Source organism: Notolabrus celidotus, chromosome 10 (assembly GCF_009762535.1).
Source record: "Notolabrus celidotus isolate fNotCel1 chromosome 10, fNotCel1.pri, whole genome shotgun sequence".
Taxonomy (NCBI): domain Eukaryota; kingdom Metazoa; phylum Chordata; class Actinopteri; order Labriformes; family Labridae; genus Notolabrus; species Notolabrus celidotus.
Window position 1 is genome coordinate 35,425,628 of NC_048281.1, and position 18,252 is coordinate 35,443,879.

The window sequence follows — 18,252 nt, forward strand, 5'->3', positions numbered from 1 at the left end:
CACAGCTGTTGAAACACAGAGGGAGTTCCTGGGAATGCAAACTAGTTTAGTTTTTATTAAGATTTCAAAATATCCTCATCAGATATTTAATGATGGTCTAAAGACGTTTATGAGGGATGCATCCGGCTGAGAGTCTCCAGTTAACAGGGTCGCTGTTTAAACCAAAACACCGGCCGATCTCTGCCAAGGCTTTTTGAGTCAGAGGGATTTTGAAGCTGGTTTTTTTTGTCAAATTTTTTTTTTGTCAAAATTTTTTTGGTCAAAATTTTTTTTGTCAAAATTTTTTTTGTCAAAAAATTTTTTGTCAAATTTTTTTTTGTCAAAATTTTTTTGGGCAAAACATTTTTTGGTGAAAATTTTTTTTTGTCAAAAAAATTTTTTTCCAATATTTTTTTTGGTCAATATTTTTAAAAAAATATATTTTTTTCCTTTTTTTTTTGTCAAATTTAACAGGTTCGCTGTTTAAACCAAAACACCGGCCGATCTCTGCGATCACGACTTTTTGAGTGTCAAAGGATTTTAAAGCCGTGTTGAAACGTCTTTGCTACTCGCGCTTATCTCCTCTCACGTGTTGATTCAGTGAATCCATCTGTGATGAAATATAGCACCATCTAAAACAGACCAGCTGAGTCTCTTCATGCTAACAGGCTAACTGTTGTGTTGCTCATAATGATACCTGCCTGTCCGTCTGCTTCTATGGTGTCATCTGTGATGAATGGCATTCCTCTTTGTGTTACTGCCCTCTACTGGTCTGGTGGTGTAGTGCATTTACTTTTTTTCCTCCATACGTCACTGGCCTGATTTACACAATCTACCCGGGACTTCAGCCCGCGGTCAGACAACAATGGGGGCACAGGAACCTTTTAGTTCAGGGGGAAGTAGTCCTGGGGGCTAAAAGACCCCGGAACTCTTGGTCGAAATGCACCTTTAGTCTTCTTGGATCTTTGTGCATGTTGAGGTTTCTGCCTTTGCTCCTGTCCAGCTCACATAAACACACATTGTACTCACTCTGTCACACACACACACACACACACACACACACACACACACACACACACTCTGACCTCATCCAGCAGGTCTGTTTTCCCTCATGTCACATAAACCCTCTTCATGTGTTCCAGTGCCAGCTGGGGGTCTTGCCTCTGGGTACGGGTAACGATCTGGCCCGGGTGCTGGGCTGGGGCCCGTCCTGCGACGACGACACCCAGCTGCCTCAGATCCTGGAGAAGCTGGAGAGGGCCAGCACCAAGATGCTGGACCGCTGGAGCATCATGACCTACGAGATTAAGATCCCACCCAAACACAGCTGCCCCACTACGCCTGAAGGAGCCGACGACTGCCAGGTACCTCACAGGAGCTGACAGATCTTCACACGCATCAGCACACAGCATCAGACCCAGCGGGGCGCCCAGACTGCCTGACAGGGAGGGGGGCTGAGCACACGCTGGAAATAGTGCCTGACAGTTTATCCTCAGCTTCACCTGAGATTAGGTTCAAAACTAGAGGAGGAGGAATTCCCTGAGTCTGTTTCTCTGTGTGCATTTATTCTCTCAGTCTTTGAATTCTCTCTCTCCATTTGTTTTCTGTCCAGTTTCACATTTCAGCCTACGAAGACTCAGTCGCTGCTCACCTCACCAAGATCCTGAACTGTGAGCAGCACTCTGTGGTCATCTCCTCTGCCAAGTAAGAGCTTTAAAACACCTGCATGAACTCAGACATCACGTGCATTTCAATCATTCGTCCGTCTCATCTTCTGTGGTTTCTTCCCCGTGTGGTAGGATCCTGTGTGAAACCGTGAAGGACTTTGTTGCCAAAGTGGGGAAAGTGTACGAGAAGAGTGCAGAGAACGCTGAGGAGTGTGACAGCATGTCTTTCAAAGTAAGTAAACCACGAAACAATCACTCCACCTCCGTCTTCCTCCTGCACTGCAACCACTCCCTTTTTATTAAATCTCTGCTAATGCACCATCCTCTCCTCCTCCTCTTCCTCCACAGTGTTCCATCCTGAACGAGAAGCTGGACTCGCTCCTGCACACCCTCAACGCCGAGTGCCAGGCCCTGCCTCAGCTCCCCCACTCCACCCCTCCCATCGTGGAGGAGGAGCAGGAGGAGGAGGAGGAGGAAGAGGAGGAGGAGGCCAGCGAGGAGAGCCTGACGGAGCTGAAGGAGAAGCTGGAGGAGGAGGAGACGGAGAAGGGAGGAGGTGGAGGAGGAGGAGGAGGAGGATCCCCACATCAGCTGTTTAAGAGCAGGGAGCAGCTGATGCTCCGGGCCAACAGTCTGAAGAAGGCAGTGAGGCAGATCATCGAGCAGGCCGAGAGAGGTAACCACGGAGGAGGAGGAGGAGGAGGAGGAGGAGGAGGAGGAGGAGGAGGAGGAGGAGGAGGAGGAGTTCAACTTCTTTATTCAAACATGGTTCATTTGATTTCCAGTGATTTCAAACAAGCTCTCTCTGAACATGCTCAGGTGTGACAATCACCAGCAACTCCTGCAAGTGCAGATTCATATTTCACCTGTGGAGTTCTGTGGCTGCAAACAGAGTGATATCACAGCTGTGTCTGGTTGCAATAATCCTTCCTGTTGTAGTTTAGACACCAGAGAAAGATCCTGACGCTGATCAAAGCTAAAACAAGAACTTTAAGGGACTTTCTTTAGTTGTTATGGCGGGTGCCATATTGGAAATGCTGAACTCAACCTAACTTCTGTGGAGCTAGTGTGAGGTAGAGGCGGGCCTTTAGCCTCCTCGCTAACAGCTACAGTGTTCCCGCCTGTCAATCAAGTCAGCCACGCCCTTATTTGGGCAAACTTTTAAGTTTAATATCTTTAAAAATAACAAGTTATAATAAATTTCCCCCGTACAGTGTGTGCTGATAGAGAAATGAGCTCTTCAGACCGAAGCAGTTTTTTGAACCAGGCTGTAAACATGTTTATTTCAGCTGTAAAGATCGTCTCTTTGAATGGATGTGTGTGTGGTGTCCGGTGTTTCTGCAGCCAGCCTCTAGTGGACGCTCTGGGAACTGCAGCTTTTAGCCCTTCTGGCAACAACCAAGCAGCAACCTCTGGTCTCAAAATATGAAGCCCATGCCAAAGTGTTATAAAGTGCAATTCAGCAAACATCCACTAGAGGCTGGCTGCAGAAACACCAGAAAACCACATACACACCAATTCAAAGAGACGATCTTTGCAGCATTAATAAACATGTTTATAACTTGGTTCAAAAAACAGCTTGGCTCCACGTAGCTAATCTCTCTATCGGCACACACTGTATGAGGCTGAATTTTTTTCGAATGCGACGGTTCAGAAGATATTAAGATTACGAGTTTTTGCCCAAATAAGGACATGACTGACTTGACTGACAGGCGGGAACACATAGCTGTTGGCTAGGAGGCTCAAACCCCGCCCCTTTACCTCACACTGAGTTTGGTTGAGTTCAGCATTTCCAATATGGCTGCCGCCGCCAATCAGCTTCAAAACAGCGCTCAGACACAGATTGGTGACGTCACGGATACTACGTCCATTATTTATACAGACTATGGAAACAACCCCACAGCTTGTTTAAGAAGCCAACAGCTAACACAAAAGTTAAAACAGACTCAACAGAGAGGATTTAGATCTATCAACATTAAACCCCTCAGCTTCCTCAACAAGGAAACTTTCTGATTGGCCTTTTTTTGCAAGTGGCAATAGTGTGAGCATTAAGGTCAGTTTGTCATCAATGATTGAACCTAACTGTATCACTGTCTCTACACTGCAACAAGCAGTAGTTTGTTTATTAAGCTGTGACACTGAGTGACTGCTTTTTCTGGTGCAAGTTACTTTTTGTACTTTGCAATATGCACACTTCCTTATTTCAGTGCATAATGTTTGTTGCAGTAGATACTTGAACGTTGTGCATTCTAAAATGAAGCATTTCTGATTTTGTGGGATGTTGAATATTGATAATTTATGTCAGTGATAATCCATGAATGCTTATTTGCATCCAGAGTTGTGTTAAAAGTAAAGTTGAGGCTCAAAAATACAGAAAATCCCTGCAGCCTTTTTAAAGCTGTCATGTTTTTAAATGTTGTTGTCATGAAGCAGATTTCTGTTTTTAAGAAAAGCTGGATTATCTGGAGAATGATTTTTTGTTGGGTCACAGGAAATGTCACCTTCTGTTTACACTCTAAATACACAGAAGCATGTAACAGCATTGTCTTCCCCCTCCTGTGTTTCCTCTGCGTAGTGGTCGATGAGCAGAACGCCCACACGGACGACACCGAGCTGCCGTCTCCCATCGAGTTCAGGAAGGACAGCGAGGAGGAGAACAGAGACAGCGAGAAGGACGAGGACACCAAGGAGCTGGAACTGCCCTGTAAGTACAAACACGCCTTCAGCCCCCGCTTCAGATCCGTGACCTGGTTTCAGACTCTTTCACCTGCTTGGCTCCGAGTCGTTTCCATCCTGGGTCTTTTCCAGACCGCTGAAACCGGTCCAGCCGAGCCTTTTCGTTTCCTCGTCTAGGACACTGCCAAGCAGCATTGTTTCAGGGACCGTCCTGTTAAAGACATTTTCTTTAAAGGGTCATTCGGATCACTTTCAAACATTAACGGCTGCAGCATCATCCTTTCAGGCAACTGCACCCAATCAAGTGTGTCCTCGAAGACTTCTTGTTCCAGGTTTCTTACATCTTTGCAGAAAGAATCCATCCTGAGATAAACCTCTTTAAAGAGGACCAAAAACAGACGTTACATGGCTCTCCAAAGCTTCCAGACTCCATCGACTAAAACACTTATCCTACCTCACAGATCATGGAGCCCTACGGTGTTCTGTGTGGTACAAATTCTGTGTCTGTTCATGAAGTCTGATGGCTTTCAATGAAATGATGAAAGAGATGAAAAACAGCAGAGGGCGCCTTTAAGTTACATCTTCACATCTCTTACGTCTGTAGCTGAATAGAGGTGTGCAGACATGGCAGCAGCATGGGAAGATTTTGCAGCTGAGGATGCACCACTGCTGTTTCTCACACACAGACGATACCTGGACAGGGGTTTGAGTTTTGTGAGTCAGCAGGATCAACTGCAGCTGGTCGGAGTAGGACCTGATGAGGCTGGTCGAAGGGAACTGCAATAATGGAGCTTATACTTACTCTTATTCTTCATTAGGATCCCCATTAGCTTCCACAGTGTGGTTGCTAGACCCCAGTCCATACAACGGGGTCATCCCTATGGTCCCACATTTCCAGGACCTTTTAAAAAGGAGGTCTTCTGTTCCTACATTTTCCTTCAATTTAAGCCCTATAAGGTTTTTTGGAAGCACTTTATAGCAAATGAATGAATGAATGAATGAATGAATGAGTGATTTTATTTCAATCAGCAGCAGCAGAAATCGTCACAATCATTACAAGAAAAAATTGAATAGGCTGATCGAGAAGGGTTTCAGCTGCAGAGCTTATAGATGCCGAACCTTTGTTTTTTATTTCCTAAAGTCAGACAAACAAACAAGATTGAAAATAAATCTTATAAATGTGGGAACATACTCACGCTCCCCACACAACAAGCTAATAGCATGACGCGCTAATACAGGAGCAGGAATCAGCATCAGGATTTTTGTTTTGCAATGTTTCTTAAATGAGAGAAACATGAACTCTGAACTCCAAGGTTTCAGAGATTTCATTCTGCAGAAGTTGAAAAGGAATCAATGGATTTAAGAACTGATGCACAGATGCTATCTCTGTGTTATCAGTGTTTGACTGAAGAGAGTTAGCAGTTTTACTTCTTCTGTAAGGATTGAACACAAACTAAGTTACTCACACTTAAAACAAACGTGAAAAATCACATCCTGAACTCTGGAGTTAATTAGAATCACAATCTCAGCCACTGAGGAGTGAAAACAAGCTCCTCATGGACTAATACAAACATTTCATGCTACAGTCATTCATGTTTTATCAGATTGGGTCCAGAAAATATGTAAAAGACCATATTCTGATCTCTATAAGAGTTTAAAGTGAGAGAATCCGACTCTATGAGGTGTAAAGATGTGATTTCATGTCACACAGGATTTGAATGTCGCCCCCTTGTGGATGTTCCTCACTCTGCACCTCAGAACCAGACACATAGCTAATGGAAAAAAAGTGCTGCTGACGCAAATCATGTTTCCTGTCATAAATAAACTGAAGGATTGGAGCTCAGAGTGCACCGAGGAGGCCTGCTCTCCTGCGGTATTCCACCTCCTGCAGCAGTCTGAGCTGTTTATCTCTGCATCTTCCAGTCTGCACCTCTGTGTCAGTGGCGAAGGAGAGCCTCTTTAATAATGAATGGCTGTGGTGGCAGGCGGCTGTAAAGTCTGTCTGTGCCTGTTTTAATGCCTCTGCAGGTTGGGTGGTGTGGATGTGGACGCATGTTTCTGGGTGTAAATGTCTAATGTGCCTCGGTGAGCGTGTGTGCAGCAGCCACAGGATGTGTTATTGTCTTTGGGGCAGAAGTTCTTCCTGTTTATCGCGGGCCTGCTTCCTTCCTTCCACACATTTTCCAGCCAGTTGGAAGAGCTGGAGGTATCAGTGAGACCCCTCTTGCTTTGTGTCCTCTCCTTGTGTCCTCACATTGCCTCCTTACTCCTTCCTGATGTTACCGACACACGCCGCGGACAGTAGAGGAGTGTTTTGCTCGAATCAGTGGACGTCCAAAAAGGCTCGCGGCCAACCAAGGCCCGCCAAGGTTGCATGTATACCCTGCCCCACAGAGGATTCACGTGATGTCAGCGTGAGCAGAGTTGTTATGTGGCGAACACGCAATGTTCAGGCGCTGTCATTGTGCGTTCACATGGAAAAATGCAGAACTGCTGAAAGCTAAAAAAGAAGGGAGGCACGCAGGACAGTCAGCCGGAGTCTATTTAAAAACCTGAGGCTGACCGGTCATGTTCACGCAGAGGAACCAGAATGAAACCACAAAGACTACACAGCCACACATTCCCTGATTCAACCTCCTCTACCTGATGTCATCATTCTCTCTCTCTGTGTGTTTCCAGCTGCTAAGAGTCCCTGCTCCCCTACAGAGAGGAGGGTGAGCCGCAGCACCCAGTCCTGTGGCTCCTTCACCATCACCCCCTTCACCACCAGCAAGGAGAACCTGCCTGTGCTCAACACACGCATCATCTGCCCTGGTACACACACGCACATGAATACACACACACACACAGCAGCTTTGATGTCAGCGTCATGTGACAGATGTCTTAATGTGTGTGTGTGTCTGCAGGGTTACGAGCAGGGCTGGCCGCCTCCATCGCCGGCAGCTCCATCATTAGTAAGATGCTGCTGGCTAACATCGACCCGTTCGGTGCCACGCCTTTCATCGACCCTGACCTGGACTCGCTGTAAGACCGGGGTTTCCCTTTCTGTCATCCTGACTCTGTTTAGATACGAGCAGGAATGTGTTGGGCTGACTTTCCCTTCTCTCTCTCTCCATCCAGAGAGGGCTACATGGAGAAGTGTGTCATGAACAACTACTTCGGCATCGGCCTGGATGCAAAGATCTCTCTGGAGTTCAACAACAAACGAGAGGAGCATCCAGAAAAGTGCAGGTGAGACATTTTTCCCGGTACCATGAGTTATCTCTCAGTCCTTCAAAGTGTCTGTCATCTTTCTCATCTTTCTGAGTCTCCCCTCTCTGCTTCCTCCTCGTCAGGAGTCGTACCAAGAACATGATGTGGTACGGTGTTCTGGGCACGAAGGAGCTTCTGCAGAGAACCTACAAGAACCTGGAGCAGAAGGTCCAGCTGGAGGTGAGAGAGGGCGAGGGTAGTTCAATCAGGAGAGACACAATTTGAATATTAAAGGTTATTTATTACAACTGAAGGAATGATGGAACTGGGGATGGGGGATAAGTTTGTGAGCGTAGGATGTGTGAATTTGGCAGCTGAAGAAATCCCCCTAGAGTCCAGACTCTGGTGGTGGTGGTTGATGATCCAAGGAATTGAAGACTTGCAGAGACCAGGTGGAGATGGGGAGGTGGAGGGGTGCACACCATCAATGCAAGAAGGAACTAGCAGGAGAGAGAGACATTTAAAAAGACAGCAGAGAGTTGATAGGCTGATGATAAGGGCGTGCCACTGAGCTATTGGATGACGCCGCTGTTGATTAGCCAATGACAGCTCTGGAGCGTGCAGCTGGAAGCGGGTGAGAGGAGAGTTAAACTGCTGTGATTTCTTTTTTTAGTCTTCCTGTCTGAACTTTCACTAGAGCTACATGAGGCGAAATCTGCAGATCCTGACTGCAGCATGGACGCTCAAATTTAACTAGCAGTCTAAAAAAGCATGGCGTAATTTAGAAAAGGACCTGACCCCTGACCTCTAAGCATCGTTTACAACATGTCTCCACTCCAGCCTCACAGCCCTTCATTACAGCAGATATCTGTCCGTCTTGTTGGTGCAGACATGTTGCAGGATGTTTAGCTGCTCGCTCTGACTGAGGGTTCGTACCCTCTCTGCAGAAACCAGCAGCTCTGAGATGGAGAAGCTTCCTATGGCATGCTGGGAAGTGGGGCTCGCCATATGCTGGTAGTACAGCGGCAGATGTCAGTGGTTCTGCAGGATGTCACCGGTCACTACACTGCTGTGCCGGTCCCCTCAGTCGTGTGTCTTCAGTGTGACACTACTCATTGTGTAAACTCATCATCACAGAGGAACCAGTTGGCTGTGTTTACTAGCTTATGCATGATTGGCTGAGACGTTAAAGTGCTCCTTATGTTGTGATGGGGGATTACTCAGACTGGCGGCATACTTTAATATATCAATCAATCAGACTTTATTTATAAAGCACTTTTCATACAATTACACTGTAACACAAAGTGCTGTACATTAAAACAACTTCAAATAGAATAGATGAAAAAAAAAGAAAGATGTATATAAAAATAAAAAGACACCATCCTAACCCCAACCCCAGCCCTTACCCCAAACCCACCCCAGAATCCTAAGATTAAGAACACAGTATATGCAACAATAACAATCAAAGCAATCAAAATAGAATAAATAAACAATAATAATTTGTAGAGCACTTTTCAGAAACCTCTAAAGGAATACAATTCATTTAAAATATAAATCTGAAGACGGTTAGAATAAAATAAAGTTCAGATAAAATCCTGGAAGTCTCTGCGATAAGATAAAAAAAAAAATAATAATAAAAAGTGACTAAAATTTAAACTAGATAATAAATAAATAAATAAATAAATAATGTAAGGTGAAATAAAACTGTTATAAGAATAAAACTCAGCTGCACAGAGCATAAGCATTTTTAAAAGCAAAGTCAATACCTACATTTTGAGTTTTTATTCTTATAACACTTTTATTTATTTATTTATTTATTTATTTTCTAATTCAAATTTTAGTCACTTTTTTATTCTATTTTATTTATTCATTTATTTGTTTTAAGTATAGCATCTTATTTTCTTTTAACGTTTTAATATTTTAGTGTTTTATTACCTTAGAAATGTATTTTATTTTGGTGAGTTTAATTTCCTGTTTTGAGTTTTAACATCTTATTTTACCTCCAGTGTTTCTTCATGAAGATATCATGAGAGCGTTTCCTCAGTTCATTCAGAAACTTCTTCTTTATTTATTTATTTATTTGTATTGTTTTTATTATTATTGTTACATATATTGTGTTCTTAACCTCAGGATTGTGGGGTGGGTTTGGGGTGGGATTTTCTTCTTAATTTATTCTATTTGAAGTTGTTTTTATGTACAGCACTTTGTGTTACAATGTCATTGTATGAAAAGCGCTTAATAGATAAAGTCTGATTGATTAAAGTGAGACTAAAAAGGTCGGTCTTGAGTTTGTTTTGAAAATGTTGATGCTCTGTGTTGAAGCCCTCAGATCCTCAGGTAGGGTGTTCCTCAGGCGTGGGCCTTAGTGATGATAAAAAGCTGCCTCACCGTGAGTCTTTGTTCACTACCTGAAGACCTGAGGGCTCTCACTGACTCATATGATAAATCTGATCAATAAGAAGGAGGAAGACCATTAAGAGATTTCAAAACAATAAAATAATCTTAAATCTAAAAGATACTGGAAGCCAATGCAGATACAAGAAAATATATTCCATTACTGACATCAGTATGTTTCATTAACGTCGTCTATTAAAGGTGACATATCATGCAAAATTGACTTTTTAATGGTTCTCTACCTGAAATCTGTGTCCCTGTCTACAAACCCCCCAAGAATGAAAAGAATCCATTCTGCCCCTGTTCTGATTTCTCCACCTTTCTGTAAATGTGTGCTGAAACCAGCCGTTTCAGTTTTCAGTGTTTTTAATACGTCACAACGCCATCCGGTCTGTAACAGGAAGTCAGAGCTCGGAGCTTGTTCAGCCCATAGACTGTATAAAATACAACTCAACCCCTCCTCCGTTTTTCATTCCCTGCACACATGTGTGCTAACAAGGAGCTTAGGAGGGAGGCATGCTAGTTGTAGGCTGTCTTAATAAACACAAAGGTCGCTTTTACTCCCCACGTCTGCAGATTTGAAGATCTAGTGGATGATTTTTATTTATCATGGATAAGTGCTAGCACTAATTAGCATAGCCACATAGCTACATGTTGGTAGCTGTGTACCAAGACACACGTCGACATACTGATAAATAAAACAACAAGAAACACTAAATCTGTGACCAATGGTTCAGAAAGGTCCTGCTGCAGGCGCCTCTCCGTCAGGATCAGATTCTGGATCAGATTCAGAGGGTTGAAGTAACGCGGGTCTCTGAGCAGCCGTGTATATTCAGCCAACATGTAAACATTAGATCAACGTGCTGGAGAGCCGAGGCACATCCACTTCCTGAGGGGGCGTGGTCAGAGAGAAAACAGAGTGTTCTGAGGAGGGCTGAAGAAGAGGGTTTTTCAGGCAGGCCAAAATCTGATTTCAAAGTGTTTTTTTGAGCATAAACTTTAAAGACATGTTTTGGGGACCTCTTAGACCAATATATGTTGATGAAAAAAGCGTGATATGTCACCTTTAAAACAAAAAGGACTTCATTGTTCTGCTGGATTACTCATTTAAACTTCAAAACTTGGACCTGTTCCTAAAGTAGCTCCAACAGGAAGTAAGATGTGTCATATTCAGTGTTCCTGAAGTCACCTTAAAGTCCACCTTTTCTAAAGCGTTCCAGTCTAACTGGTTTTTCTTTGTGTCCTCTCAGTGTGACGGTCAGTACATCCCTCTGCCCAGCCTGCAGGGGATCGCCGTGTTAAACATTCCCAGCTACGCAGGCGGGACCAACTTCTGGGGCGGCACCAAGGAGGACGACGTGAGTACACTTGGGTTGTTTTCCTCCTGACCGGCCTTCAACAGATGACTCAGATCACCTGTGGAGATCTGAACTTCCTGTCTCTAACTCTTCTTTAGTTTGATTCTGTGATAAAAACTCTTAAAGGCCAGCCAGTCCCGGTCCTGGTCTAACGTGACCCTGGTGGCCCTGGAGGTGCAGGGGAGGGGGGGGGGAGGGATGGGTACAGAGATATTTTTGCTTGTTTGTTTAAGGCTCAGAGCACAAGGGCTGCTGAGGGATTAGGAGTCACACGCACTCACACACTCACACACTCACACACTCACACACCCCTCAGTGAGCCTCCGAAGAGGTTACCCTTGGACACACACATGAAGTTTGTGCATTTGCAGTTATGTAACATTTAACTGGAGCGCAGGAAGCCCAAAAAGGAGAGGAGTAGTTAAACTTTATCCTGAAACTCTCACACACAGAGGGAAGTAATCCAACAGCTGCTTTTCTCCTCTAAATCATAAGTTTGGACTCATTGCAGCTGATAAACAAGGATGAAGTTAATCTGAAAATTAACTTTTAAAATCTGAGAATAAAGAAAGGAGCTCACTTTCTTCTACTGTGGCTTGAACTCAGCAGATAACCTTTCATAAGTGTGTTTCTGTTGCCCTCTAGTGGCCAGCACCCTGCATGACAACCCATGCTCATCCTTGATAATGTCATCTCCTTGAAATATTACCAATTCAGACATTTTTCCTGGACTTGAGCAGATGCTGACTCCTCTTTTCTTTGACCTTTTCACAGAGAGTTCACTCTCAGGAATCAATACATGAGCTGACGCTGCAGAATGTCTCCTTTGAGGGGATTTTAAAAAATGATGAAGAGTCAAAACTCCTCTTGTTTCAATTACATGAAGGGATAAAGCTGAGGGTGGTTTTTATTTCTGTCTTTGTCAACAAATGGAATGAAAAGACCAACATTTATCTATTTTCACGTGAAGCAAACTCCAGAAATGGTTCATTCTTTTGTGCCAAAATCAACTTTAAACAAGAGGCATGTTCTGCTGTGCATGAGGAAGGGTTTGTGTCTTGCTGTGCACGATACAGAGAGCAGAGGAGAATAGTGAACGCACGACCATAAGATAAATAACATAAGGATATTTATCTATATCTCTTTATTTAAACTCAAAAATCATTGAGAGCAAGCCCTGATTAACAATGATGACGAGTATATAAAAGAAACATTAAAATGCATGACAAGCAAATAAAAGATGTAACCCTAAAATAATGATGATCAGTTAAAAACAGACAACAATTAAAAGTAATGTTACAACCATTAAAATAATGTTACACAAAGTCAGTGAAAACAGGTACAATCAGAGGTTAAACATTTTAAAACTAATGATTTAAAATGATTAAAAGAAACCAGTGCATTTATTTATTTTTTTCCACTTTCTTTTTATTTCAATTTCAGGTTTACAAAAGGGAAAAAGTAAATAGAATACAACAAAATTAAATTAAATTAAAATGAAAAAAAGAAAAAAAAAGAGGAGGTTGTTCCAGACCATTCAATCGTTCAAAACAAAGTATACCATCTATACAGGTGAAGGGTTACAGATTCTGGTATATGAGTTCCATTTTTCCCAGTATTTCACACAGACATCAGCTCGTAGTCTTAAGAAGAAGGTGAGTTTTTCCATGGAGTAAATTTCGTTTACAATTGCAATCCAGTCATCCTTTGTTGGTGGGTTTGTCTGCATCCACTTACGTGTGATAGCTTTTTTGCTTGCAGCCAAGATGATTTTGTAAAGATATCTGTCCTGAGACTCAAGACCATTTGGCATTTTACAGAGGTACAATGTGACAAAACAGGAAACAACTTCAATTCCAAATATCATCCTCATTTCTTTTGCCAGCTCTTGCCAGTAAGAATGGATTAGAGGGCAAGCCCAAAACACATGGAAATGATCTGCCATAGCTGTACCACACTTCCTCCAACATTCATCAAGTCCCTGAGAGGCCTGTCGTTTAGATGATATTTTAGGGGTAGTGCATTTATTTTTAAAGTGCTTTGCAGGGAGTTCCATGCAGATGGTGCAAATACACAAAAGGCCGATTTTCCTGGAGAGTGAGCCAACCAGTTGATCTGGTATGTTTTGCTCCAGAAGACCAAACTAGCATTGAAGATAAATATGACGGTAGCATTCCAATAAGTGCTTTATAAATAAACAGGTAAAAATGCAAATCACGTCTTTCTGCCAGAGAAGACCATCCCACCTTTTGGTAAAATATGCAATGATGAGTGCTGTAACTATCACCAGTAATAAAACGTAGGGCAGAGTGAAATACAGCATCAAGTGGCTTTAATGTAGAGGCTGAAGCATGCCTGTACAATATGTCACCGTAATCAAGGACTGATAAAAATGTTGCCTCTATCAGGGTTTTCCTGCAGTGGAGAGGAAAGCAGGACTTGTTCCTGTAACAAAAAGCCAATCTTTTGTCAAAGTCTACTTGACAAATTTAAAATATGACTTTTAAAAGTTACTTTCTCGTCGATCCAGAGGCCGAGATATTTTAGTCTGTTAAATAAAAGAACAAGGTGTAGACCTAGACCTGATCCATGAGAGAGGGAACCTTAAATCACTTCTGCTTTGACTTCCAAGGGGGGGTGGGACCCGGCGGGTGCCCCCCCCCGATATAACAGCAGGGAAAACCGTGTCCGGTATCAGGCTGAGGTCTTACACAGCATGCAGTATAAGAATCAGAATCAGCTTTATTGGACAGGTATGCTTGAACACACAAGGAACTTGACTTTGGTAAACTGTGCTCTGTTTGTTCAAGACATAAGAATAAGACCTACAAATAAAAATAATAACAATAACATCAGCTATAAATACAAAGAACAACAAATAGGCATGACTAATATGTACAGGCTAAAATAATATGATAAAGTGCAGTGGTGAGTAGCAGAGGTAGTTTTTACATTATAAAAATAGTAGTTAAATAATAAAAGAAATAGAAATATGGAATTCTGCTTGGAGAATTGTTGCATTGTGTATCTACAGAAAGTATTGATCCAACAGGTGTGACACTGTTCTGGTTTAGTGTTCATCAGAGTGACAGCCTGGGGGAAGAACCTGTTCTTATGGCGGGTTGTTTTGGCGCACAGTGATCTGTAGCGCCTGCTGGAGGGGAGGAGTTTGAAGAATTTGTGTCCAGGGTGTGAGGGGTCAGCGGTGATGCTACCTGCCCGTTTCCTGGCCCGGGACCGGTACAAGTCCTGGATAGGGGGCAGGTCGACACAGATGATTTTTTCTGCAATCCTTATAGTCCGTTGCAGTCTGTGTTTGTCTAGTTTGGTTGCAGAGCCAAACCAGACAGTGATGGAGGTGCACAGAACAGACTGGATGATGGAGGTGTAGAACATGATCAGCAGCTCCTGGGGCAGGTTGAACTTCCTGAGCTGACGCAGGAAGTACATCCTCTGCTGGGCCTTTTTTCTGATTGTGTCTATGTGGGAGGTCCACCTCAGGTCCCGGGAAATAGTGGATCCCAGGAACCTGAAAGAGTCCACAGTAGACACAGTTCCGTTCAGGATGGTGAGGGGGGGGGGGCTTCTCCTGAAGTCCACTGTCATCTCCACAGTCTTGAGTGGGTTCAGCTCCAGATGGTTCTGACTACACCAGAGAGCCAGCTGTTCCACCTCCTGTCTGTAAGCAGACTCGTCTCCGTCCAGGATGAGACCGGTGACGGTGATGTCGTCTGCAATAACATAAATATTAACTTGTGTATTGTTCGGCTCATGGGCGTACCGAACCGTGACCACTGTATCCAAAGGTTCTATACAGATACACGTATTGTTGCACTGAGTATTCTTTGGTGCATTGCTTGGACTGTTTTATATTCATATCATCAGTTGGAAGATTTGTGATTTCGTGCAGCAGATGGTCTGCAAGTCAGAAATATTGAGCGATGGATTAACTCGGTGTTTGCTTCTGAAAAGGAGAAACAAATCCTGAGAGGAAGCTTCAGAGGATTTGTTCTGTAAGCGTGCAACATGCTCACACACTTTCTGAATGTGCTCATCGTCCTGCAGATCTTCTGTGCTCCGTCCTTCGATGATAAGATCCTGGAGGTGGTGGCTGTGTTTGGGAGCATGCAGATGGCCGTGTCCAGAGTCATCAAGCTGCAGCATCACCGCATTGCACAGGTGGGAAGACTCATCAAGAGTAAACACACACTGTGACATACTGAGGCATTCAATATCTAATCCTGACCTCTCTCCTTTCATCAGTGTCGGACAGTGAAGATCACAATCCTGGGGGATGAGGGAGTTCCCATTCAGGTGGACGGGGAGGCCTGGATCCAGCCGCCTGGAGTCATCAAGATCCAGCACAAGAACAGGGCTCAGATGCTCACCAGAGACCGGGTGAGTAGGAGTGGAGTTGCTGTGGACTGTTGAAGCTTTGTGATGATTACTCTCAGTGATATTAATCCCTGTGTTTTGATGTCTCCTCCAGGCGTTTGAGAACACTCTGAAGTCGTGGGAGGACAAGCTGAAGTATGATAAGCCTCCTCTGCGGCCTCACCTCTACCCGCAGCAGTCTGTGGACCTCGCCACCGAGGAGGAGGCCACCCTGGTGCAGATGTGCGCTCGAGCTGCAGAGGAGCTCATAACGAGGTAAACATGCACCACCAAATCCATGAAATGTTATATCTTCACTATGATGAGTTCTCACTGGATTGTTCTTTGTCCATCTCAGGATCTGTGAGGCTGCAAAGACCTACGGGCTGTTAGAGCAGGAGCTGGCTCATGCTGTTAATGCTGCATCACACGCCATCAACAAAACACACCCCAAGTTTCCAGAGGTGAGCTTCAGACTCTCAACACACAACATTTCATGAATTTTATTCTAGGTTTAGTATTTTTATTTTAGGTTGAAATTCACTGAGCTGCATTCAGGGGTGAAGTTTAAACTCACTCAAAGTGAGACAGAGGTGAATCAGCCAATTTAGGAAACATGAATTGTGCATGTTTCCCATATGTCATATATTTTGTTCAATCAGGCTAAAATATAATCATTGTTCAAACATTTTAATTTTAATTTAATTATATCTTTTTTTGTGTTTTATTATTATCTTGTTTTGTCTGGTATTTATCTGATTTATTTTATTGATATTATTTTAATGATTTTATTTATTTATTCTCCTGATTTTATTTTATAGATTTAATTGTCATGATTTTAATTATTTCTTTTTGGCATTTAACTGATTTGATTTGTTTTTTTCTGATTTTATTTTATTGATTTTATTGTCATGATTTTATCTTATTTTTCTGGCATTTATCTGATTTTATTTTATTTTATTGATTTTTTTTCATGATTTCATTTTATTTTCCTGATTATATTTTATAGATTTCATCGTTGTAAATGTATTTATTGATTTTTTCTGGCATGTATCTGATTTCATTTTATCTTTCTGATTTAATATCATAGATTTTATTTTCATGATTTTATTTTATAGATTTTATTTTCATGATTTTGTTTTCATGATTTTGTTTTCATGATTTTGTTTTCATGATTTTATTTTATAGATTTTATTGTTTTATTGTGATTTTATTTTGAAGTATTTTATGTTATTTTCCTCTACTTGTTTTAGCCTCGTATTATTTTACCCATTGCTGCTACCTCCCTCTGTTCTTTAGTGAAGCACTCTGGGCTCCATGCTTGAATGTATGAAAGATGCTATATATATTATAATGAGTTGAGTTAAGAGAAACATGTAGAGGTGGCAAAACACCAAAACATGGCGAGCGCCCCAGGAGAACCTGCATCACACCAAAGCCAAATGTGTCTTGTTACAAACTATAAACATTATTGTAAAGTGGTGACATTTGCCGATGTCATGTTTTCTGTTGTCGGGTCACAAACTGTTGTAAACATCCTTTTATGAGCCTCATCACTGAAGCAGTCTGAGGTGAAGTGGTTGGTTTGCTCTACATTCAATCCGATCTGCGAGAGTGTGCTTTAAACTCTTCTTTCCCATTTCCAGAATCTGACCAGAAACACGGCGATAGAGGTCGCCAGCACCGTGAAGGCTCTCTACAACGAGACCGAGTCCCTGCTGATCGGCAGAGTCTCTTTGGTGAGTCCTCACAGGCTGAAACTTTAAATATGTCCACCACACTATGAAGTTTCATGGATCCTCTACAGTGTGCTTCTTGTAGCTGATCTGGTCTTGTGTTTTCCTTCCTGCAGCAGCTGGACCCCCCCGAGGAGGAGCAGCTGTCCAACGCTCTGCAGAATGCCGAGCTGGAACTGGCCAAACTGGGAGAGATCCCCTGGCTCTACCACATACTGCAGCCCAACGACGAAGAGGTGAGCACCTGAACCGACACTGACACAACAATAAACATATAAAACACATTAAGACACCAACACATTGATAACTGAGAGCTGTCTGCACACTGTACCTGTTCACCATAACGTGGCTCCAGGTAACGGGAGAGCTGGGTAGCTAAATGAAAGGCTATAGGTTGACTGTGCTTATGTATCAGGATCACTCTCTGGGTTACGGCAAGAGGAACAGTCGCAGCAGCATGTTCCGCATAGTGCCCAAGTTCAAGAAGGAGAAGGCGGCCAAGAAGACGAGCCCTCAGTCAGGTAAGAGGGAGTTTTACCTCTGTAGTGAGGACACCGTAAAGACAGACAACGTATAGCCTAGGGTTTGAATCTTTTAATGCACATATTCCCGGGTCTGGATGTCGTGTAAGTTCGGTTTTGGAATGTTGCAGTAAGTTTCCTCAAATGTGAAACAGGCTGTAATCACTGCAGCGTAGATCTTGGGAGCAAGTGCATCAATTCTGTCCTCATTCAGCTCTCCTTAAACATCAACGAGGCAAACTTCTAACATTGTTGCTGCTTCTTGGAGAGCAGGACAGGATCTGATATTTATGTATCCTCCAGGTTATTGAGTTTACTGATTCAGAATGCTAACGAAAGCTAATGAAAGCTAACG

The 18,252-nt window shown here is 43.0% G+C and overlaps 1 protein-coding gene across 5 annotated transcripts in view; it reads left to right on the forward strand.

Annotated features, from left to right (window-relative positions):
* dgkh (diacylglycerol kinase, eta) overlaps positions 1-18,252 on the forward strand; it is an 88,354-nt gene that overhangs the window by 58,342 nt on the left and 11,760 nt on the right. For 4 of the 5 annotated variants that reach the window (XM_034694617.1, XM_034694621.1, XM_034694616.1 and 1 more), the window contains 17 exons: positions 1,122-1,343; positions 1,592-1,683; positions 1,779-1,878; positions 1,995-2,322; positions 4,222-4,350; positions 7,002-7,136; positions 7,229-7,346; positions 7,443-7,553; positions 7,658-7,754; positions 11,159-11,266; positions 15,332-15,445; positions 15,530-15,664; positions 15,756-15,916; positions 15,999-16,104; positions 17,287-17,379; positions 17,493-17,612; positions 17,792-17,897. In XM_034694617.1, coding sequence (XP_034550508.1) covers positions 1,122-1,343; positions 1,592-1,683; positions 1,779-1,878; positions 1,995-2,322; positions 4,222-4,350; positions 7,002-7,136; positions 7,229-7,346; positions 7,443-7,553; positions 7,658-7,754; positions 11,159-11,266; positions 15,332-15,445; positions 15,530-15,664; positions 15,756-15,916; positions 15,999-16,104; positions 17,287-17,379; positions 17,493-17,612; positions 17,792-17,897 — 2,275 coding nt within the window. Of the gene's footprint in view, positions 1-1,121; positions 1,344-1,591; positions 1,684-1,778; positions 1,879-1,994; positions 2,323-4,221; positions 4,351-7,001; positions 7,137-7,228; positions 7,347-7,442; positions 7,554-7,657; positions 7,755-11,158; positions 11,267-15,331; positions 15,446-15,529; positions 15,665-15,755; positions 15,917-15,998; positions 16,105-17,286; positions 17,380-17,492; positions 17,613-17,769; positions 17,898-18,252 lie in introns of all 5 variants that reach the window. The other variant, XM_034694618.1, reaches the window with a different exon arrangement.